At 41.6% G+C, this 25,388-nt stretch overlaps 1 protein-coding gene across 1 annotated transcript in view; it reads left to right on the plus strand.

Moving 5' to 3' along the window:
- Dcdc1 (doublecortin domain containing 1) overlaps positions 1-20,683 on the plus strand; it is a 402,846-nt gene extending 382,163 nt beyond the window's left edge. Inside the window, exons 33-36 of the mRNA XM_036186665.1 lie at positions 3,260-3,396; positions 4,603-4,779; positions 17,436-17,586; positions 20,273-20,683. Of these exons, the coding sequence (XP_036042558.1) occupies positions 3,260-3,396; positions 4,603-4,779; positions 17,436-17,586; positions 20,273-20,400 (593 nt within the window). The 3' untranslated portion in view covers positions 20,401-20,683. The remainder of the gene's footprint in view (positions 1-3,259; positions 3,397-4,602; positions 4,780-17,435; positions 17,587-20,272) is intronic.
- Positions 20,684-25,388: the final 4,705 nt, after the last annotated feature.

Consider the following 25,388-nt stretch of genomic DNA (forward strand, 5'->3'; position numbering starts at 1 on the left):
TTAGATGTAATTTGGTATCCTGCACAGCACCAACAGTGAAACAGTCTATATTTGGTTCGTGAATGTCCATTACGGAGTTATCCACACATGTATTTTCTTTTCAGATTCAATGCTAATTCTTGTCTCCACCCTAAAAACTGGTGTATGTTCTGCTGTTACACTTAATTTAACACATAATTATACATCTTACTGACATGAAAACCCTATACTAGCTACAGGGATTATCAGAATAAATATTGATCAAGTCTTAGCTCAGGTAACTGCAGTTCCTATTAGATGTTCTCTCCTCCCACCCCTTTTCACACACACACACACACACACACACACACACACACACACACACACGTATGCATACATGTGTGCACGTGCATATAGGAGGGAGGAGAAAGAGGGAGGGAAGGAAGGAGGGAGAGAGGGAGGATAGTTTCTAAATCATGATCCTTTGGCTTAGACTCCTAAATTCTGAGATTGTAGGCATGGACCGCTGCTTAATTCTATATACATCTTGAGTGTTGCCTGAAAGAGGTATGAACATTTGCTGAACTGGCTATTCCCAATTATTACAGCTGTTGGTCATTGTAGCTAATATTGTGTATAAAATACTTTATTAAGCTAATTGTTCTTCAATTGTAAGCATGATCAATGCTATTAATAATAATTATTATTTTGTAACAATTTTGTGATTATGTAGTTAATGTCAAATGGTTACTACATGGTTAACACAAAGTAGACAATAAATATTGGTACCTGGGTTTCTGAGAAGAAAATGTATTTCCTAATTTGGCTTTTTAAAACTAATTAAACCCAGTATTACAAATCAGACCAAAGCTTGCCCTTGCTACATATGAACCAGGTGGATGTGCTAACCAAAGTCCCTTCCCAGACGCAGATACTGAAAAGGGCAGGTGTCCCAGTAAGGTGGCAGAGTGGGGAGAACTAAAAAGAAGGGCCCTGTGGAGGAGCAGCAAAGCACTCACTGCCTAGCTTCTAAGAGAAAACTGAAAACGGAACAAGAATCCTCCACTTGTTTCTCTCAACTTCCCATGGGAGAAGCCATTTGCGGTCAGTAGGGCTCTACCTACTTCAATGGAACAGTAGGAGCAGGGAAAAAGTGCGTCTGTCCCTAATAGCCGACTCATTGCTGCCCTCTAATCTCATGTAAAATAAAGTAAAATATATAGAAATGATATCAAGAAATGAAATAATTTACACATAACCCCTTTGCTTGGCTTCAGTTTATGCTTACATATGTAAATTACGATATATTATGAAAAACTTTCCTCTAACTGAAACCTTTTGTGCATTTCCATGAACATTATAGTGCTAATGTATTTGTTTGCTTAGGACCTCAGTTTTCAGCTTCTGGCTCTCAGCTGTGTAAATGATTAGCTATTGCTAAATTCTGTTTATCTAAACAAAATTTGAATGCCCATGATGCATTCTAAACATGATATTTGTGGGGGGTATTATCCATTAAAATGTGTATTTCATAAATTAGTATTATCTGCCCTCTGTGAATAAAGTTGGATAAAAACTGCCTTTTTTATGAATTTGTCTTAAACAAGACTGCTGTGGTCCAAAGCATGTTGCCTAGTGATGCTATCTCTGTAATTTACTGACTGGTTCGATCATGCTTCTCCACATTCATAGACAGCATATGAAATGTTACTAGGCATATTGTGTTCTTGTTTCCCAGAGAAGTCATTGCCATCACTAATTTTTATTGTTAGATCTTCTCATAAATTTTAGCTGTAAGACACACAGTCTTTGTCTCTTTGTTTGTTTGTTTGTTTGTTTTGTTTTGTTTTGGAGACAGGTTTTCTCTGTGTAGCTTTGCGCCTTTCCTGGATCTCACACTGGCTGGCCTCGAATTCACAAAGATCTGCCTGCCTCTTGCTCCTGAGTGCTAAGATTAAAGGCGTGCGCCACCACCGCCCAGCGCAAGACACACAGTCTTTATCCTCCATAAATCCTGAATTATTTTTAAGAGTTTTGTTTGTAGCCATCATCTGAGAATCTTCAAATTAGCAGAGTCTTAGCAACAAAGTTGAGACTTCAATTCATTTTTAGGTCTCTCTCATCTATCCACCCATGTGTGGCCCCCTCAATGCCCCTTGTCAAATCTCCAGTCAGCAGCTTCTGCTAATGTCCCCTTTCTCAACCTGTTTTTAAGTGTTGAGAATCGAACCCCAAGTCTTGAGTGTGTGAGGTAAGCATGACGGCATTAGGCTCTGCCTCAACCCTTTCTAATTTAGCTTTTTAAATATACATTTTTTAATTTTTGAGACAGAGACTTGCTAAAATTGCTCTGGCTTGCTTTGCATTTACTCAGACAGGCCTCAAACTTGCCATTCTTCTGCCTCATCCTTCATGGAAGCTTAGTTTCTATAATCTATATACTGTTCTTCCCATTTATAGTTTATAGGTATAATCATTTTCCTTCCCTACTAAAGTTGAAGCAAGAACTCACTGAAACATACAGTGCAAAATACACAGCATAAAACACGGCTTTTTTATTTCAGAAGTTTAGAAAGCAGTGGGAGACTGTGCTGGACACACCCTCAACTCAGAGAGGAAACAATAGCATATAAGCGTGTCTCTGAAACCCTTTTATACGGATTCAAAGTGGTCTGCTAGAAAGAATGCATATGCCTTCGTCACCACACTTATTAAATTATGCCCGCAGTTCTTCAGGACACAGTATTCCAATAAATAGTTTCTCTTACTCCAGCTTTTAAACAGCAGAAAGGGCTCGGCAAAGGCATCAGAAGCAAATTGTGTTCATGGGGTGTTATTAGGTAGGAAAAAAGGGGGGCTCCCATCTCTTCTGTTAATATTATTATAGAAATACTTAATCCCCAGGCTGTGAAGCTAATTGTGGGGGAAGGCTTGTTATTAGTGAAAAGAACAAAACATATGTTCTGAGACTGAAAGAAATGATGGGAACTAAGTAAGGTCATGAATTCTATTTGACTAAATTACTGCTGAACCAGATCGCAGATGCTGTGCGGGGGCCAGGTGGAAGTCAGCACGCTATCCTCCTTTCCCATCTGTACAGTCCTGGCCATTTAAAGCCCTACACTTAAATACTGTTAAATATTATCACCTTAGTCATCTGGGCTTCTATGATATTTTTAGTATTTTAGCCTATTTCCTGCTCCTGGGTGGAATAATTTGTGTACTTTAGAAAGTCAAACCAATTCCCCTAAAACTCGGAAGCCTATCCTAGAAACAGTATCTCTTGGGAACCTCTTTCCAGGACGGCGAGTAACAGCACGTCAGCCAGCCACCATGGTTCCCACCCAAAGCCCTCTGCAGCCAGTGGTGGTTGAAGGAGGCTGGACTGAGCCAACTGAAGAGGAAATGAAGCTCATGGAACTTATAAGGCAGACAGAGGTATGTTCTTTGGGGTCCCAGACATTAAAGACTCTGCCCCTTTTAGCAACATTTAAAAGTACCATGTTGAATTTTTAAATCATGCTATTAATATGCTCACAGTAACTAGGCAGTTATGACCACCATAAGCATATGCCAAGCATTGAGTTGGCATTTGGAGAGTAGCTATCCTGGAGACAGCCAGCTCACATGAACGTCTGTTTTGTTTGAATGGAGACCAGAAATTATGACCTTAGCAAAGACGAGAAAAAGGCCCAGTGGATATGTACAGAAGTAATTACAGCAAGTGTAGTCAAGTTGAACCTTATGGCTTCATCACTCATCATTCCTGAGGGTACTACTCAATATGTAAAAAGAGCAAGGAGCACAATGCTGATCACAATGGAGACATTCAGAAGTAAGAAGATGAAAAAGTGGTTTCGGCCAATTGGTTAATCACTCAAGATTGCCAGACATAAAACAGTTGAGAAGAGAAAGGTCAGCTGTTGAGACAGGCTCAGGGATAGCAACTATGGGAACCTGCATGCTTTGTGAATTTTTTCATCCAACTATTTGTCACTGTTTTAACGAGGCTTCTCAAATTCGTGGCATGTGTTCAATGCAAATTTTAAGTGTGCATCTAAATCAAGGTGACTGGAATGAAGAAGTTGTCATTGCTAGAGACCTGACTCCTTGCCAAGCTAAGACGGCTAAGTCCCTAGTCAGGGAGCAAATAAGCAAGCATTGAGCTAGGATACATTTGAGGTAGGATGAGGAGCTGCCTGGCACGGACTTGGCAGAGCAGAAGGGTGGCAGCTGCCTTTCAGAATCTAGAGAGCTAGGATTTGCTGCACACAGTCTCCTAAGCACCGCTTACCCAAAGGAAAGGAAGGTGTGTTTCCGAATCAAAAACTCACTTGTTAGTTGCTGAGACAGCTCCTGTAGGAGAAACATCACACATGTATCACCCTTTATTTCTCAACATTGCAAATGAGTTCAGTGGTTTGTCAAAGTGAATCTGTCTGTATTCTTACCCCAGTAGCTTCATGGAAGCAAGGGAAATTCACCCAAGTCTACAGCAGAAGAGGTATAGGCATGCCACAGTTACTTACCAGAATCATTTCGGTGTACATTGTGATTACATGGCATTTCTGGTTTCCATTGAATTCCCTTTGCACACACCAAATCATTCTCCATCTGCAGCATTCTCTGGGCTTTCCTTGACAGGCACATCTTTCTGAAGGCCAAGAACTACAGTCCAGACGCTCTCTGACTGCAACTCAATGTAAAGTAACCCAGCAGCACAGCCTGTACCAGGGTCCCCAAGTGAAACGAGTGTGGGCTTACCAGAACGGAGGCAGACCTGATGATGGCACTTATGCCTGGGCCAGCACGATTTCAGAGGTACATTTAATGTGAATATCCAATAGTCCTGGAATCAGACTCCAACTTTGACATCTTTAGATTAATTAAAAGTTTAATGAACTTTTCTGAACCTCATTTTCTCATTTGTCCAACGGGAATAATACTTCTGTCACAAGGCTGGTCAGATTATTGAATGAGCTCACATGTGTGAACATGAGATGTCTAATGCTATCGGATGTGTGTGTGTGTGTGTGTGTGTGTGTGTGTGTGTGTGTGAGATTTCAAATATGATGCACGGCCAGCAGAGAACAGTGTCAACTGCACACACTCCAGACCAAGACTATACTTTAAAATCACTTAAGAGTGAGCATAGTGGCACAAGCTTCTAATCCCAGCACTTGAGAGGTGGAGGCAGGAGGGTGCAGAACTGAAGGTCATCTTTAGCTACAATGATGAATTTGAGGCCAGCCGGGGCTAAGTGGGACCCAGTTTATTTTTAATAGTTATAATAGTACTTTAAAATGGTTTTTCTCGTTCGTTTTGAATCTAGCTCACAAAAGAGTCATTTCAACCCCTCTTGGGAATATTCACTAGATACGTGCTTTATAGAAAAGCACCCCTGGTTCTTACAGAAAGCCTGTCATGGCTTACTACCCACCATCCTGGGCTGGAGAATTTCCACTTCCCAGAGATGAAGCACTGGCTTGAGGAAACAAGTGGCTGTTCCTTCACTGTTTGTAATTTGAGGGACATAAATCTAAAGTCTGACCTTTTTGCTTTAGGTGGAAACTTGAAGCAAGTTTCTTTACCTGGCTTTCCTAAAGTCTTTCCTGCTTCAATGGAAATGCTAATAGTGCTTTCCTGTTTCCCTTTGTGAAGTGTTTGCATAGACTTCCCTGGGAAGAGAGAGAGAGTCCCAGAAATAAAGTTGGGCACAGGGGTGGGGAGGGAAGAAGGTGCAATAGAAAGGTCTAAGGATGTTCACGAAGATGATGGAAGTTCTAGAATAGCAGAGACATCTCAGCTGAGCTGGCCTTCAAGGATGCACCAGGCTCAAAGCCTTTCTTCACCAATAGATCCCTGAGTGCAGCCACGTCTCAGAAGCTGATGGCTGGCATACTGCCCTTTAGGAATGAGGTAAAAATGTACAACATTCATGAGCAATGAAGGGGCAATGCTTTGTATACCTGGAGGCAAACAGGAGAATGGTTACTTTAAAAAAAGCGAAAGCCAGCTTCACAGGAGAGACACCAAAGTGTGGCTAAAATATTCTTCTTCACATTGGTCTCTTCAGAGTCAAATGTTGATGCTGCTTCGAAGAGAGCACTTAGCCTTGGCAGCTAAAGGCAATCAAATAGTGAAAGAATATGCAGAATATGATTAACCAATAGACAGAGAAAGGAGCGCGGATAAAAGGAAAATAGCTATCAGACAGCGTAACGAAACTCCCAAGGAACGTCCAAAAATTACAAAGGGTTCTATCAGTCAGAAGCTGGCCTTTTGAGTCACGTGGCTCACACTGTAGAGTATGGAAGGTGCTCCATAACTACAGGTCCATAGCCATCTGATTTTCATGAACTTTATATATGGAAGCAACTATGTTGGAAGCTGTGAAGTATCATTTTAACTTACATCTGTGGGTAGACTTTTATAAACTTTGGAAGCACTGTGTAATTGACAGGTTAGCATCAATAGTAGACCACACATGCTAGCAGAGCTCATTAAATTATGATGTCAAGATGACAAAGACTCACTATACTCATAGGCAGGTTGTTTAATGTAGATTGTTATATTACAGAACAAAGCAATCCACATTGTAAAAACAAGTGTATGTGCTTTAATAACATCCTTAGCAAGACTGACTATATTCAACAGGTTTCTTTAATTATATAAATTACATACTGTTCTTTGTTATTATCTTTAAATTAATTTTTTAAGTTAGCATAGAAAGTATTGGGTTGGCTTCTTCATGGAGGTTTTTGGTTTTGTTTTTTGTTGTTGTTGTTGCTTTTGATGTTTTGTTTTGCATTTGGTTTTATGAGACAAGGTTTCTCTTTGTAACTCTGGCTATTTTGGAACTTGCTCTTTAGACCAGACTGGACTCCAACTTACAGAGATCCACCTCCACCTCGTGAATGCTGAGATTAAAGACGTGCGCCACCACTGCCCGGCCTCCAGGGAGTTTTCCTATATATGTGTCACACTTTGTTCTCGGTTGGCCTCTCCTCCACTATCCTCCCTCACCAGGTCACCTCTCCGCCCCACTTCCCCCGCCATCACCCTCCTCCCTCACTACCCCCGTCCCCGTTCTTCCCAGTAAGTCTTCTGATTTGTTTTCCTTGCACATGTAATTCTTTGTTCTCTCTATCACCCACGTCCCTTAAATTCTATTCCTTCCCTCTCCCTCTCCTAACCACCTTCCTAGTTCCATGACCTACAAACATAGATACATACATATAGGCATGTTAATATATAATTTTAAAACTAGGTCCCATGTATAAGAGTAAACAAGCAATATTTACCTTCCTGAGTATGACATAAACTTGCTCAATATAATTTCCAGTTGTATCCATTATTCTGCAAAGGTCATAATTTCAATTTTCTTTATGTTTGCATAATATTCCTTTGTGTACAGGTGCTACATTTTCTTTGTCCATTCATCTACTGATGGATGGACACCTAGGCTGTTTCCGTCCCCTGGCTTTTGTGCATATGGAAGTATGAGTAACTCTGTGGTCTGCTGACTCAGTGTCCCTCAGCTGCATATCTGTGGTTGGTATAGCTGGGTCATTTTGTTCTCATTCTTGTCTTGTGAGGACCCTCCATATCGATGTTCATAGTAGCTGCACAGCTTTATATTCTGACCAGTCACTATAAAGGTTTCCGCCCACCCCCACCTTCACCAGCACTTGCTGTTACTTATTTTCTTGGGGGTTAGTCATTCTTATTTCCCTGGTAGCTGAGGATATAAAATACATTTTATGGTATTTGTTGCTCATTTGCATTTCTTCTTTTGATAATGATCTATTCAGTTCATTAGCACACTTTTTGATTGAATGATTTAGTTCCTCAGTACTTGGGTGGGTACAGGCAGAGGGCCTGCCTTTGTACTTTCAGGGTCTCTTGATTGCCAGTCACCTTACAGAAGGGATGATGCCCCTGTGGGTGTATATCCCTGGGGCTTCAGAGTTCTGGTGCTCTACAGCAGAGAATGACAGAGAGTTGGCTCCAGAACATGATCTACCTGCTGGCTCAGAACTATTAACAGGGTAACACCAGGGTAATTCTTAGATGAGATCTGTCTCAGGTCACTTGCGTTAGGTAGGTCTATCTTTTTTTTTTTTTTTTTTTTTTTTTTTTTGTGAAGCTGAGGATCGAACCCAGGGCCTTGTGTTTTCTAGGCAAGCGTTCTACCACTGAGCTAAAGCCCCAACTCCAAGGTCTATCTTTCTCTGCGCACTGCCCATTCAGACTCAGCCTCCTGCTACCTGCATCCTTCAGCTCATTGAGGACCTGCTCTCTGCAACTACCTTGTTGAGCCTTCCCCTACCCAGGTGCTGTGTATGAGGAAAGCAAGTCTCCCCAGCCTGAAGATGTCTCCTGTTCTCAGGCCTACAAGGTAGCCTGATTTGAATCACACATTCCTGTTTCAAAATAGCTAAAGGCCACTGTCACCTGAGTCATACAGTATGATAAAATTGGATTTTTCTTCTGTTGATCACACCATGCCACTAGATTTAAAGCTCATGAAGCCTGTGAGGTTCTCCTGAGTGTAGGACTGACTGTTTCATCTGGGTTACCTTTTGGAGACTGCTTCTGAGTCCTCTTCCTGCCTAAGAAACGGTGCCAAGGCAGCTGTGTTCAGCTTGTTCCTTTGAGTAATGGTACATCCTGTCTTTGCTCTTTCCCAGGATCCTCTTCTTCTTTTGTGAATTTGAGAATCAGCTTGCCTCTGTTCTTCTCTTTATATAAAGTCTGAGGGTTTTTTTTTTTTCTTATTCTTAATCTCTTTTACCAGTTCTCACAGAAGTAGTCCCTAATCTGTCATTTTATTAGGCTGTCTCCTCAAATTGATAAAGAGTCTGAAGATGTATGCAGGCTTTAGCTGGGCACAGAGAAATGGGCACTCTCCTGTTGATGGAGATAGAACGTTTTAGAGAACAAGGACTTGGCTCTATATCCCGCAGACAAATGCACTTCTGAAGCATCCACATCAGCCTTTTTGTCACAGACAAAATAATGGACAGATCCATGTATGGGAGGGAGCGTTTGTTTTAGCTTGTGGTTCAGATCCATGTATGGGAGGGAGCGTTTGTTTTAGCTTGTGGTTCAATCTGTCATAGCAGGGAGTCCGGGATGGAGTTCATGGTGACAGGAGCATGGAGCTGTGGTTCCTCACATTTCAGCAGATAAGGAAGCAGAGACCACCGTTAAGGATGACCATGACCTTCAAAGGCCTGCCCCTCGAGCCCTGCTTCTGCCAGCAAGGCCTCGATTCTTCAAGGTTCCATTAACCACAGCCACCAGTTGAGGAACAGCCCATGAGACTGTGCGGTGACATTTCACACTCAAACCATAGCATACCCCAAGAAGACTTCATGAACTTATGTAAAATTTGCTTGCGAGAGATACTAATCACAGAAGTATTTTCAATAGAGATAAACTAGAAATAATTTTCAAGCTTATCAATGAATTATTAAATCTTTAAGTGAATTATAGCACATGGGATGGAATATCAGAACTCAATTAAAATCAACTTTAAGAGAGAATAAAATCAACAAATATGGCTGAGGTATGCCAAGTAAAATAAACATAATCTAAGTCATGTGGAACTAGATTCTATGCACACATACATGGGTAAATTGAAAGCAGTATGGAAGGACTTAACAGCTCTCAGTATCCATTTTTTGATTGGATCACATCATGGGTTACTTTTATTTTTCTTTCTTGTGCATTTGTATATTCTGTATTCTTTTTTATTATGAATGAAGATTGTTCTTATATGATAAGGAAACTGACAATCTTCTTGGAAAAGGACTAACAAATGTGATGAAGGTCACGTTAGAAGTTCAGCTGGGCCATGAAGTGAGGGCGACTTCTTCTACCTGGGGTAAGGGACAAGAGTACAAAGGAATCCGTTGCCACTCTGACAGAACTTGGGAAAGGTATATGCATCAACACTTAAGCAGAGGAAGTATTCATGAGAAGGAGAGGTGTGACACAAAGGCATGAGTGTTTGAGTTGATATAGTATGGTAAGCAGATGGTACTATGTCAAGGGATAGGAAGAGGTATGACTGTTGTGAGAGATTGTGTGAAAGTGGTAGGCACTAGTCTTCTTGGGATGTGTTATGGTTTTTCACTCTCAGGCTTGGATGTTTGGACACCTGGTCCTTAGCAGGTGGCACTTTGAGAAAGTTGTAGAACCTTTAGATACCTGGTCCCTAGCAGGTGGTAATGTTTGAAAAGGTTGTAGAACTTCAGGAGGGGGTGGAGCCTCCTGTCCCTCCACCATGCCCCCCACGGCTTGCTGAGGGCTGCCTTCTAGCTGTGTCCTCTCACAGCCTTCCCTTTGGGGGAGGGGCAAAGGAGCGCTGCCGTTTCTTACAAAGAAACCAGCCCTGTTAGGTTAAGCTCTTCCTTCATATCCACGTTTAACCTTGTGCATCTCTTTGGAGGCTTCATCTTCAAATATGGTTGAATTAGGACTTTAACCTGAATGTTTGGGGGTGGTGGTGGCAGAATTGTCTGTAATATTATCCCAGACCTAAATGATCAGACCATAGTTAGTCTCTGACATGAAAAGGGGATTTAAGAAAACTGTTTGGGGAGATCAGTGTGGCCCTAGTATGTACAAGCATTCTTAGAGATTCATTGCTTTGCTGTTTTAGAAGTTCATCCTACCCTCTTCCTTTCCCATGCTATGTATTGTTTACTTAGGAGGCTGCACGGGAGTGTCGGTGATCTGTTAGACATGTGTCCTCCCATGCTATCTAGCTGTAAGGAACACCTCTAGAGAACAGACTGTGTGGAGAAGGGACAGCAGAAGAGTAAGCTCAGATGTCTCGGGGCAGCTAGCTAACAACGTTTGCAAACACACTGGAAGTGTCAAAGGTTGGACTTTTACAGGAAGAATGGGAAGAAGGCATGTTACAAAGTGCTCCACTCTATGACCTCCAGTATAATGAAACCCCAGATGGCATTTGAGTCTCAGCCAACACAGACTCCCCCACAACTGCTCTCCCCACCATGGCCATTGTGGATGATTTAACCACACACTCTTTGAACACTGCTAGAGTAACACTCATCTCCAGCTGGAGTTGGTTCATCAGTCACCAAAGCACCAGGCATCTCTCTCTCTCCAGGGCCAGTGGCTTTCTTCAGGACCAGCATCTTTTCCTGATTTACGTTTGCCCAGAACCTTTTCTCTAGTCTGAAGCATTTGATATGTTGGATACCACAGCATCTTAAAATCCCTGTGTTGGTCCTCAGCTAAGGAATGGTTCTGAATACATGAGTAGAAGTACCCCGAATAAGAAACAAGCCTTTTCTCTTTAGATCATAGTGGCTGAAGTTTTCCTGGTCCTGCCTGGCCCATGGTCAAGACAAATCTCTCTCACCCGCCAGTCTTGCAGCCAAGTAAGCACATAGAGACTTATATTGCTTACAAACTGTATGGCCCTGGCAAGCTTCTTGCTATCTAGTTTTTATATCTTAAATTAACCCATTTCTATTCATCTATACCTTGTCATGTGGCTCGTGGCTCACCAGTATCTTTACATGTTGCTTGTCATGGCAGTGTCTGGCAGCGTCTCCTGACTCAGCCTTCCACTTCCCAGAATTCTCCTCTCTCTTTGTCCTGACTATACTTCCTGCCTGGCTACTGGCCAATCAGTGTTTTATTTATTAACCAATCAGAGCAACACATTCACAGTGTATAGAATGTCCCACAGCTGATCAGCAAGTACCTGATGCCCACTTGTACACATAATGGGTCCATGATGTCCTTGTGCCCCAGCTTGAGGAAACCTAGTCTATGAAATCTATACTCATAAAACAGAGCATAGATGGGGGCTGGTTATTTATAGAACACTGGGCCTCTACTGGGGTTTTTTGCCATAGAAATGACCAATATTTGACTTATACTAGTCAGTGTAATAAGCATATGAGCAGGCTTAGATACACATAAGACACTGAGAATTAAGAATGTCTTGAAGGCTATACCCTGACAAGATAGTTTTGATTGCGATTGTAATGAAAACATTTTATTTTCTAACTTTTCTTTAAAAGGTTTTTATAAACTCATTGTCTTTGTCTCACTGAAAACCAAGTGAAGTGGGCACATACTTAACTGTTTTGCCTTTATTATGCTTTTATCCAGCTATATTTATTATCCCAGTTATAAATGGGAAACATGAGCTCTTCAGAATAGTGACATCTAAGTGATAAGGTAACTTTTCACCTTTTTGTTGGAGCTTTTCAAATTAGCTAAGTTTCTCTCACATACCAATTTGTATGTATTTCCCAGATTGTTCCCAGCCCGGGTAGATATTGAGCTATTCTACCTTTCCTTGATGTAGAAAACACATAAATACAGTGACAATTAGGAAGTAAACTTTATCCCACTCCTTACCACACATTCAGTGTTGAAGCCCTAAACCCAATGTGACTATACTCGAAGACAGAACTTTTGGATGGCAATTAAAGAAAAACTAAACTATGAGGAAAGAGCCCTGTTACACAGGACTAGTGGCCTTACAAGAAAGGAAAAGAGAGTGCCAAGAGATGCCTTCATTGATAAAATGCTTTCAGCACAAGTATGTAAACCAATGATCTCTGTGCAGGCAAAGCAGAGACAGGGAAATCCTTGGGTTTGCTAGTCAGCACGTGTAACTCTACCAGAGAGTTCAAGGTAAAAGTGAGAGCTCCATCTTAAAAAGCAAGGTGAATGCTTCTGCCTAGTCATTGTAATCTGAGTGGCCTGTGCTGTCACCTGAGGCCATGGTGTTGTCCAGGACTGAGCTGGAGCCCAAGGCCATGTCTAGATCCATGGTCCTACCACAGCTGGGGTCTGTGTTGATGTCTATGCCCTGTCCAGGGCCATGGTGATATACGGCCCAAGGTGCGGTGGAGGGCCATTATCTGGGTCTGTGTTCTTACAGCAGCTGGGTTCTGTGTTGATGTCAGTGGCCAGTATTACCACCAGGCACCATGGGAAAGCTTGCCATGGTGGCCTGGGCATGGGAGAACTGATCCTTCCCCTCACCAGATGCCTCAGTGGGAGAGTTGCCCACTCATGAACTGTGGCCCTGACCTTCAACGGCCCTGGGAAAATTGCCCCCACCCAACCCTCACTGGCTGCCACAAGGAAGAGCTGTTCCACCACCATCACAGGAGAGTTGGTCCTGATGGCCTAGGCATGGGAGGGCTAGACCTGCCCCTCGTCTGACAGGGGCAGTCCTGTGGAGACCTGGACTGACCAACTTGGCTACCACCCAGGCCTACATCCAGGGCTTTGAGTTGGCACACCCCAGCACCTACCCCATCTATGACCTGCTGGAGCCTATGAACCATAGCCCAGTATCTTCATGACTCAGAACAACAACAGGCTATCCTAGAGAAGTTTTGGTAAGGGTCCAGTACTGATATATACCAAAGACCAGAGGTATACTAAAAGATAGAGGCCTTGAACCAGACCAACAACTCATCGCAATGAACATTTGCAAGTAAAGATGGGCAGAAGGGGGTACTGCGTGACACACAGCAGCTCCCACGGCCACTACAGCAAATGAATATGTGATGAGAAGAAAGACTCAGAACTCAATTGAAATGTTTTTCTTTTCTTTTCTTTTCTTCTTTCTTTTTTTTTTTTTTTTTGCCGGAACTGAGGACTGAACCCAGGGCCTTGGGCTTGCTAGGCAAGCACTCTACCACTGAGCTAAATCCCCAACCCCTCTTTTTCTTTTTTTTTTCTTTTTTTTAATTTTCTTTTTTGCGGGGAGGCTACAAGGGTGGAGGGCAGTTATGAAAGGACTGAGAAATGAGTGGGATTGGGGTGCATGATGGGAAATTCCCAAAGAATCAATAAAAACGTTACGTTAGAAAAAATAATCAAGGTGGAAAGTGACAGATTGCATCCAAGGTTGACCTCTGGTCTCCACACATGGGCACCTGTGGTGGACTTACACACACACACACACACACACACACACACACATAATAAAAGAAGGAAGAAACTATCTCCTTCTTTCCCTCATTCCCTCCCTTTCCTCCTCCTCCTCCTCTTTCTCTCTCTCCCATTTGGAGACACAGCAACAAGGTGGCCATCTGTAAGCCAGGTACAGAGACCCTCTGGGAATTGGTTTAGCCAGTACTTTGTGGTACTCTGCATGCGCCAGAACAAGCAGAAATGGTCTACTGTTTGAGCCGCCTCGCCTCTGGTATTGGTTTGACATCTTAGAAGTTAAGTAGTGAACATTGTTACAGAAAATTTAGAAAAATCTCTCTCTCTCTCTCTCTCTCTCTCTCTCTCTCTCTCTCTCTCTCACACACACACACACACACACACACACACACACACATGCACACACACACACACACACACACACACACACACACACACACCACTGTATAGATCCATTGTAGTTTCACTTCTGTAAGAGTCACCAAGAAATTCCTGGTGACTTTTATTGTGTTTTCTAATTATAAAAAAAAAAAATAGTGGCATAAAGTCAGTGGAAAAACCAGGAGCATCAATACGGAGATGGAGCTGCTATTCCTCACCAGTATGTCTATTCTTGGCCCCAGTGATCATAGTAAGTCCCATGGCAAGTCAGTTTTGAAAGTTGCTCTGTTCACCTAAAAAAAATGGTTGTGACTTTTCTTCATATAATCTAGCACATTTAAAAATAACACAACAAGCCAGGTGACCGTGGTGGCACATGCCTTTAATCCCAGCACTCAGGAGGCAGAACCAGGCAGATCTCTGTGAGTTCGAGGCCAGCCTGTGCTACAGAGTGAGTTCCAGGACAGGCACCAAAACTTCACAGAGAAACCCTGTCTCAAAAAACCAAACCAAACCAAACAAAACCAAAACAAAACACAACATTTCTGGTGACATCTCACTTATCTATCTAACATATACAATTATTTACCCAATTTTCTATCAATTGCCAATTAAATTGTCTTAAGTTTTTTGATCTTGTGAGGATTAGTGATATATAAATTAGTATTTATTTTCTGGTTTTTTTCCTCTAACTCTAATTCACATAAACATGTTTGAGCATGTGGACACATTGCTAATGTGTCCTGTAGGGACAGTTGCAAGTGTCTGTGACCCAGTCTTTGCAAGTCAACAGGAGCTCTGCAACTAAGTGTAATGATTTAGACACACACAGGTTTGACTGAGGAGAGACGGTAGAGGCTTGTGTTAGCCTATTTGTCTTCAGTGACTTGTACAGAGAATATTGACAGGTTTGTATTTTCATTCAGAGCATTCTATTCTAAAGAACAATATAACATAATGAGCTCTCCAGGTTTCTTGTGAAATTCTGCATGGTTTTGCTATTGGATGCATTTTGCATATTGATGAGAGATTTCCTTTTCTGTTGTTTCATGTGACTATCAGATCTGTGGTGGCATGCATTCAACTTTACACTTGTCTGTGATTTTTTTTTTTTAAACATACAAGAAGTGACCAATGATAAGTTTATTTGTAGCTTTTAATGTTTTAGATAATCCTTCACCACACCAAGGTTATATCAAGATTCAATAATTTTTCTTCTAAATTTTTATGATTGTGGGGTTTTTTTTTTTTTCCTTTTAACAACCATGTGGATTTTCTTTTCTGGTGAAAAATTTAAGTGAAAGTATTTCCTTCTTTTTTGGCTTAAAATGATTCTCTCAACTTTGTTTCTGGCTAGTCTTGGGTCCCCCTCTGGAGTAGCCATGCCATTTTAGAAGGTATGACACTCTTGCATAGAGATCCCCCTGCTGTTAAGGGAGCTGCAGTACCTGATGCTTTTAAACTGCTGTCATTTGTAACATAGTTTGCTACCTGGAAGTGACAGTTACTCACTTTTTCATTTTGCTATTATGTTTTACTTCAGGATTATTGTTTATTGAATACCGTAAACAAACTTTGGGATTGCTTTTCAACCCCATAAAACCATCACACAAGTGTTTTGACTGCAGCTGTATAAGACTATTAATTAGCTTTATGAAAACTGACAACTTTTGTGATATTCACTTTTCACAGCCAGACTTGTAGCAGTCTCTTCTGTGCATGGAATCAGATTTTGGTCCATCAGTAAAATTGTGTAATTTTCATATAAGGAACTCACACTTTTAAAATAATTATTTCTGTTTGGTTCTGTTTGGGGGAAAATTTTTCTTCAACTATTTTCTAAATGTCTAATTTTAGTAAACAGAAAAACTATTAATGCTCTAAAGTTTACTTTTTTACCTATTCATTTAAATGCTCTCATTGTTATTATTGAGTTCTTTATTATTTGATTGACCAAAGCTTCCTAAGAATTAAAATGATAAGCATCCGCATGATACATTTTTCTACCCACTGAGAAAAGCTACTTCTTACATTCTGCAACCTACTTTGAATGTCTTCTTAATTACAAAATAAGTTCTATACTAAGATTTCTCTCATTATATGATTCTAGATTTATTAGGTGACTTAACTGATAAAATATGAAATCTCTATCAAATTTTGCAGACTTTTCTTGTATGTTTTTAAAAAGGGTAGAGTCTGGGTTTCCTCGTCATTTGTTTTGCTTGTTCTTTGGTCATTAAGAGAAAAAAAATTCTGGGCAGTGGTGGCACATGCCTTTAATCACAGCATTCAGTAGGCAGAGGCAGGCAGATCTATGTGAGTTTGAGGCCAGCCTGGGCTACAGAGCAAGATCCAGGACAAGCATCAAAACTACACAGAGAAACCCTGTCTCAAAAAAAAAAAAAAAAAAAAAAAAAAGCTGTTTTTTCATGTCTAAATTCCTAATACAAGGTTTACTGTATTTAGAAATTTGTTAAACACCAAGATGCCTTCATCTGTGGAAAAATCAGGCCTAAGGAAACTTCATCAAAGACCATTCATGTCAGGTTCCCTCATCAGCAGACATGCCATTCTTCTTGCCCCTTCTTATCTATGTCCAACAAGTGTAACTGAATGAATATTCAAGTAGTGTTAGAACTCTCTCGAAAGCATTGCTTTAGAGAAGTCGTTCTCAGTCTGGGGCTTGTGACCCCCTTAGCGGTCACATATCAGATATCTATATTGCAATTTTAACAGTAACAAAATTGCAGTTATGAAGTAGCAGTGAAATAATTTTATGGTTGGGGGTCACCATAACATGAGGAATTGTGTTAAAGTGTTGCAGCATTAGGGAGGTTGAAAACCACTGCTTTAGAAGATTCAGGTATAGTTCCATTGGTAGAGTGCTTGCCTAGCATTCATAAAGCCCTGAGATTCGTAACACATAAACCCAACCTGGTGGTGCACACCTGTAATCCCAGCACTCAAGAGGTAGAAGAAGGAGGATCAGAAGTTCAAAATCACGTTCAACCACATAGTGAGTTTGATGCTAACAACCTGTGTTCTATGAAGTCTTGTCTCCAAAAAAAAGAGTTCTAATAACTATTTTGAGACATTTGTCATTCAAATATGGCTGTCCCTTTGTGTTTCAGTTGCTGGATGATTGCACTGCTCGTCTGAAAATGTCCCACCCAGCCAAAACCCTGTACACCTCAAATGGAGAGCTCATTCAGTCATGGGACAACATAGAGCGAGACATGACTGTCTGTGTGTCTGTAAGACATGGCTTTAGGACCTCAAAAGGTATGGGTGACACCTTGTCTTTTATCAAGGCCTTGAAGAGTAAAAGCGTTTAGTCTTCCCTGCAGAGTCCTTGCCTGCTGAACTTTGAACAGTGTAGGATGATTCTTAGTAGTTACACTCCTCATGTGTGCAATTCCATGTTATAAAGGTGAAGTTTATATCTGTGTGTGCAAGAGAAACCATTGTTAACATGGTTCACTCTAAAGAAACTCAACCAGATTTCAGTGAGTCTTGGGCCTTACCCAGTCCTATTTACAGAAATAGTGATACTCATGTTTGAAGGCATTTCGTTAGTTATGAATGGAAAGTGAGGTTCCTGATGACTTCTTACAATTTGAATGCTTTTTTTCATGGAATTTCTCAGCTTGAAGATTTCCATTCTCTTGGAAAAGTAAGTATAGGCTAGTTTTAATAAACTCTCCATTTCCTAATTATTTTCTTTGATAAATGAAAGAAAAGGAAAGTCCATATTTACAAAATGAACTCTAGTCTTTCATCCTACTTATCCTGAAGAATTCAAAGCCCCTTTCTGTAGGAAGGTAGATACTAGCAAAATATAATTGTCAGGAAATTCCAAAAGACATTGTTTTTACATAAAGGAAATGAAAAGATTAGGAAGGAAATTACCTGATATCCCTATAATAAAAATACTGAAAATTTTTTTCTTTTAGAAATAAAACATAAAATTATTACTATGTTATATATAAGGTGAGTGAATGGAAAGGTTTTAAGATAATTGGAGATACACCCTCACATTTAGCCCAGAAGAGACAAAGTATAGAATTGCTTGTCGAAAACTGGGGGACACAGATTTATTGGGATATCTAGCACTGTTCAGAGGGACGGCACAAAGTCTCCCTCCCTCGGCACTATCCTTCCTTATGGACAAGGTCCCAGTCTTCGGTTCTTCCTGTTCTGTTAGCTCCTTCTCCATCAGGGCTCTGAACCTCAGCTCAGTATGTGGTCACTTAGGTGCATTCAAAAGTGGTAAGGTTGTTGTCATTTGTAAATGCTAGTTAACAGCTTTCTGTATTCTCAAAGTATACAACCAGTAAGAGTGATACACACAAGACTTCCTTTCCTGAGCGGCTCCAATGTATCTGTGAATAGAAATGCTCTAGTTACTTTTCTTATTGTGGTGGCCACATGTCTGGGGGTACAGCCCATCATGGCAGAGATGGAGACTGAAGGTCACATTGCACCTGTAGTCAGGAAGCAGAGAGTCCTGAAGGCTCAGTCTACTTTCTCTTTTATTAGGTCCAAATTCCCAGCCCACAGGTATATGCCACATCACTTAACCAAGTCTAGAAACCCTGGCAAGGACGTGTCCAGAAATGTGTGTCCTAGGAGATTCTAGATCCTGTCAAGTACCCCTCAGTATCAACCATCACGTGAGCACTCTTCAGTGGCCACAGCCAATGGGGAACGTAAGCAAACGAACGGGTGCTTCACCTCAGTCCCTCATTTCTCACATTGCTCAGTCTTTCACATTCTCAGCATGAGCCTCCTTGCCACATAGTGCTCACCAGATCTGACTGATAAATACAGCTAGGTCTGCTTCAGGAAAGCCTTCACTAAGGGTATCCAAACCATAAAGGAAAATTCAGACTGCCTTTCCAAGGAGCAAGTAAATTCCCAGGAAAAGCTTCCCCAGTAAAACCTGGGGCCAGGGGGGGGGAGAACATTAGAAATTCAAATAGCACTCTCCCTACCAATTTTCTCTTTGCTAAGTATGTCTATGAGTCTGTGCAGACAAACATTCGTTTTCAAATCTTCACTTTTATGAACACCCATTTCTGTGAGGTCAAACCTGGCTCCTCTCCTGTGGAAGTAGGCTGCCCATGCCACCTTCATGGTGAAGGGTTTGTACTTTCCCCCAGATGCCTCAATTCTTTCCAGTGAGTCATGTCTGACATGGGAAATACAATCGGTCACAGAATCAAATGTAATTATTTCTTTGAACCTGATTTTTTTATGCCATTTTGTTGTTTCCATGAGATAAAAATAAAAATAATCATCTAATAGAAATCTGCATTTTCCAAAATACTTTAAACATGAAGAGAAATGCTTTTGAATGTGTTTATTCATTTTGAGATGTTTAGCTAATTAATCATTCCACATGTGTTTTTTTCCTGTGACCAACTAACTGTGGAATGCGTAAGAAAATAAGACATTCTGAGAGTCTTAAAACATGATGATTATTTATTTCATACACAATAATACAAAAATTGTTTAAGAGATAGATGTATTATGCTGATTTTTTAAAATGAATTTCATTTGGCAAAACAAAGTGGAAGCTTTCTGGATGGCATCTTTCTCATACCCTCAACACACTCGAGAATGCTTTCTGTTGTTTGCAGTAAAGCCCAAATACTGTTCCTAAGGCTTTGGTTTCCATCTTTTCAGTGGGCTTGGTCTTTTCAGCACACTCCTGTGTTAGCTTCCTGTTCAGACGTCATACTGTTTGGGAGGAAGTCCTCTCTAGCGGCCCCGATTGCATGGACATCCAAAGAGCTGCAGCATGTGCCTGATGGGGTGAGCCTAGCTAGTGCCTGATGAGGATGCAGGTGGGAGCAAGGATGCTGAGGGAGCTTAGATGCCCCCATCACTCTGCACTTCAATTCTATAATTCAGTTCCATAAATACATTGACCTGCCTCTGAATATATGTGTTTTTCTTTTAACAGAAAAAAAGCAATTGGTGGACGTCAAAGCAAATTATGCCAGAATCCGACGGCAGCAGGGCCCGGAAGCAACAGACATTGTGGTGTCACCGTCCATGAAGCTGCTGTCTCTCATGGAGCTACACAACTGACTTCAGCCAAACCTCATACATGTGCTGTATTTTATGGGTATAACTATGTGTATGTTCTCATATGCTAGTTATGACATGATAATTCTTTATTCCTTTTGACTTGTACACAGTCTCTCTTTTATTCCCACCCTCAGCACTGAGATTTGAACCTAGTTGTTGAACATACACTTGAACAGCATGCCACTGAGCTATGCCTCCAGCTCCCTCAGACAACCTCTTTTAAAGGTTATTAGTGTCGGGCGGTGGTGGCGCACACCTTTAGTCCCAGCACTTGGAAGGCAGAGGCAGGCAGATCTTAGTGAGTTTGAGGCCAGTCTGGGCTACAGAGTGAGATCCAGGAAATGTGCAAAGCTACGCAGAGAAACCCTGTCTCGAAAAACCAAAAAAAAAAAAAAAAAAAAAAAAGGTTATTAGTTTCCATATTTCATGTGAAGTAGCATTGGATGCTCCAGGCTATTCCTCTAAAGGCAACAAAACCAGACAAATAATGCAGGTAAGATGATCATCTTAGGTGAACTTTCTTTGAGAAAATAAAAGCACAAACTACTCATTATTGAAAAGAAACTTAGAGGAATCAAGGAACATACATATATGTACGTATGTGTGTATATACATGGGACATTGATAATAAAATGACTCTTTGACCACTGAACCCTAAATTCAACTCAGAGTAGCATTTTCTGGCTCTGTTACTCTGTTTTTTGAGCTTCTGTTAAAATCCCTCACATATCCAATAAAACTGGAATGGCTGGTGGCCACCAAATACACAGAAATCTGTCTTTTCTTCTCTAATTTTTCTTCAGTTTTGTATGCCTCTCTGAGTGCGCAGTTAGATGTCACTCGTGAGAATGAAGGTGGGTCGTTATAGTAAAAGATTGGTAAGAAGAAGTCATAGAGCGTGCCCTCAATACAAAAATAGAGAATGTAAAGGCAGTATTTCAAAGACCATCCATGTAAGGAAGAGGGGTGTGAATGTGTTTGTCTCTGGAGTCTTGATGTCACTTCTACAGGACAAGAGGAATTTACTTGTTAATTTGATCCTGGGAAGAAGAGAGGCCATTTAGGAAACAAATGGCAGTGCCAGGCCTGAGTTTGGTTCTGTTGCTGGTGGCATGTTTCAGGGAACCACCCCTCCTCCCCACCCTCCTCCCTGTCCTCCTCTGCACCACACACAGTTCTGCCAGAGTGTAAATCGCAGTCTGGCTAGGTGTGCACACACAGAACAGCACAGCCAGGCTCCCACCTCAATCCTCCATGCTAACGTGATGCAGGAAGGCAGTGTATCATGTCTACATGACTTTTGGGAACTGCTACAAAAGGTATTTATTCCTAGTCTGCACATCAGCGGGGCTGCATGAATAAACCCCTGCTGCCTGGGACACCGTGCTGATGAAATCTCATGCGTTAGATAGGTTCGCCCTTCGGCAGACATTTTATCGTGTGATATTACAGAAGCAAAGGTGGTCCAGGGCAGCTTTGCAGCAGAGGAGGCAATACTCCATGACACATTTACTTTGTCTTCCTTTCTTCTTATTTTGCTAACAAGCCTGAAAGAAAACAAGAAAGGTTAGGAAACTTGCCCACAGCTGGACAGTGAACCATCAAAAGTCCCACCAACTGGGTCTTTTCCTTGCAATGAAATGACTTGATCACAGTTCCCTAAAAGAAAATAAACATTTTTTTTCAAAATTCTGTGAAAACAAATGCATTTCTTTTGGTGCAGAAGCACCTATCATTTACTTCTAGGGAAAAGTTGCTCTGCTGTGAAAACAGCATCATTCACCCTAGATCAAATGCGCAAATTCCTGTGAAGTCTTCCCTGTTGCATGGGAACAGGCCTGAAGCGAAAATTGATAATATCACACAACGCCCTATCAAGCACCAGGAGACATCAGGCAGAAGCCTTAAGTGAACTCCTCTATTGCCAGTAAATGGGATTTTAGATGTAATCTAACAGTCATCAACACATCACATTTTACTGGGGATGCAGCCACACTTACTCTGTAGATGACAGCTTGCCAAGAGTAGCTGCAGGCTTCCTAGTCAGCTCTAACTTCAACTTAAACAGTCCGAAGTTCTTCCCTATGATTGCCTCTCTCTACTAGCTGGAGTTTGACTGGGGAGCAGTTATTACACCTTAGCAAGAACTATAGGAAAAGGCTATTTCAACCCAGTGAGTTGTCCTAAGCTTCTAATAAACACAGTCATTTCCTCTGTGGACATGTTTATCAAATTCCAATCAGATTTCAGGTTTTGTTTTTTTTAAAAAAAAAAAAAAAAAAACAGCTGAAAGCCATTTATTATCAGATACTAAAGCAGAACCCTCAAGGCATTCCCCAGAAATGTATTCCCTGCTGGTTCACCACCCTTGAGGTGTGAGTCAACCATGGACACCTGCATTGGTGATTACTTTCAGGAGAACTGGAATTCTAACAATGTTAACAACATGCAGTTTGTTTAAAAGTTTGACACATGTGAGGCTAAATGACTGTTCATAATAAACACTTCACCTGAGTGCTTCTATGAGTTTTGTGAGACAGGACTCTGTAATGCTTCAAATCACCAAGGTATTCCAGGGTAGTAACTATGAGTTTCCATTTTTTATGATTGCTCATAATAAGTAAATATTTTTTTACAAATCCACAAAGTAAAGAGAAAGCAAAACAAACAAACAAACAAAAAAAGAAAGGTAAATATGTTCTCCTTTGCCACAAACTCCCTTAGAAACTATAACTATTGGGGACCTTTGTACTAGCTATCACCTTCAGTGACAGACCTAGCATGCTGAATGTCACTGAGAGATTTGTGGTTCTCCAATATTGGTGAAATATTAAGGCCACTCCACATAGTTAAAAGGGAGGTTTATTTTGTGGGGTAACTTACAAATGAAGGGATAGTTAGGTTGTAGGGTCTGGCAAAGGTATGGTGCAGTCCGGCGGTGTTCTCTGGAGAACTCTGCTCTGTCTACCTCCTGTGTCCAGGGTCAAGGAACCAAAGAGATCCCTTGCATCTTGGTCCTACCCCGCCTTGTAGGAGTGACCATTACCAAAGCCTCAGTGGGGGTTGGAACTTCCAGGCCAAGGCTGAAATGGCTACCCACTACACTCCAATGCAACAGTTTCGGGGGCAGCATCATTTGGGAGCATGCAATTAGAGCATACAAATTTGTGTCATTTGAGATGGTAACAAAATCAGATGCCAATGTTCTCAATTAAACAGAATCTGGACCATTGGACAGTGGTACTCAGCTGTGTCTATTAAACCAATGACTCCAGTTTCTGACTGGCCCTGAGCACACTTGGATGTACAATTAACTAGGGAGTACCTTGCCCGGCAGCTTGACCACACCTTCTGTCTACCCCTAAGCTGTCAGTGTCTGTATTAGGGTTTCTGCTGCTGTGAAAAGACACCATGACCATGGCAACTCTCATAAGGAAAACATTTAATTGAGGGTGCTCACTTACAGTTTCAGAAGTTCAGTTCATTATCGTCATGGCGGGAAGCATGGCAGCATGTAGGCAGATGTGGTGCTGGAGGAATAGCTGAGAGTCCCACATCTTACAGGTAACAGGAAGTCAGTTGAGATGCTGGGCAGTATCCTGAGCATAGAAAATCTGAGATGCTGGGCAGTATCCTGAGCATAGAAAATCTCAAAGCCCGTCCCCACAGTGACAAACTTCCTCCAACAAGGCCACACATCCTAATGGTGCCACTCCCTATGAGATTATGGAAGAAAATTACATTCAAACTACCATAGTATCCTTCTGAAACCCTTCGAATTCCAGTGTATCATGGACCACAAAGGATAGTGTACTCAACTCAGAATCACCATCTACTTACCTTAGGAACATAACTTTGGGCCTCTGCTCTGTTTCTCTCTCCCCACTCAGTTGCATGGCGGCAAGAGTACTTGCTCTCTCCTCCTATATTCTATTTGCAAATGTGGTGCGGTGTGACAGCCTATTGGTAATACTTTCGCATTACAGGCTGGGAGAATTAAAAGATGCTGTGGCTTGACAGTGGGAACCCTTTGAATATCTATCTGCTGCTGCCTGGAAGGTCCACTGGCTTTTAGCAGCATCTCTTTGGAGTGGGCTGTGTCCGTCCTGCTTTGCACTTGCTTATGGCTCCGTGGCCCCATGTAAGCAGAATTCTAGTTTCTCATGTTGAGAGTGAAACTGCTGCTCTCTGTTTCTGCTTACCTAGTCTTGGAAGGAAGAAAGCGTGCTCAGGGCCAGTCAGACACTGGAGTCATTGGTTTAATAGACACAGCTGAGTACCACTGTCTAATGGTCCAGATTCTGTTTAATTCTCCTCTAAGAAACTTTGAGTCTGATTTTTCATCTAATAAATAAATAAATAAATAAATCCACCCACGGAGGTGGCTTGATTGGAAAAGTGCTTTTGCCCTCAAAGCATGAGGACCTGAGAACTTGATCCCTAGAACCCATGTGAAAAAGCTGAGTGTGAGCCATGACCACAACGAGCCTGGCAAGATACCCCTAAAGATGCAATTCTTACCTTAGAAGTCTAATTGGACTGCTCAACAGGAGGGAAATCATGCCTGACACCAGAAACCCAGGCAACTACCCAGGGCTAGTGAAGTCACGGCTGTCAGAGGAGAAGCTACAACTACCCCTTTGCTAAGCCAGCATCATCCCTAACTGCATTCATTCTAAACACTTACGTACTGCACAGATACATGTGGTTCTTGCCTCTCACCAAAGAAACTTCTCTTTGCAATAGACAGAGATCATTACAGAAAACCACACCTGGGCCAGGCGGTGGTGGCGCACGCCCTTAATCCCAGCACTCGGGAGGCAGAGGCAGGCGGATCTCTGTGAGTTCTGAGGCCAGCCTGGTCTCCAAAGCGAGTTCCAGGAAAGGCGCAAAACTACAAAGAGAAACCCTGTCTCGAAAACCAAAAAAAAAAAAAAAAAAAAAAAAGAAAGAAAAGAAAATCACAACTGGTTAAAATGCAGAGAACA

The sequence above is a fragment of the Onychomys torridus genome, chromosome 4, assembly GCF_903995425.1.
Source record: "Onychomys torridus chromosome 4, mOncTor1.1, whole genome shotgun sequence".
In the NCBI taxonomy this organism is placed as follows: domain Eukaryota; kingdom Metazoa; phylum Chordata; class Mammalia; order Rodentia; family Cricetidae; genus Onychomys; species Onychomys torridus.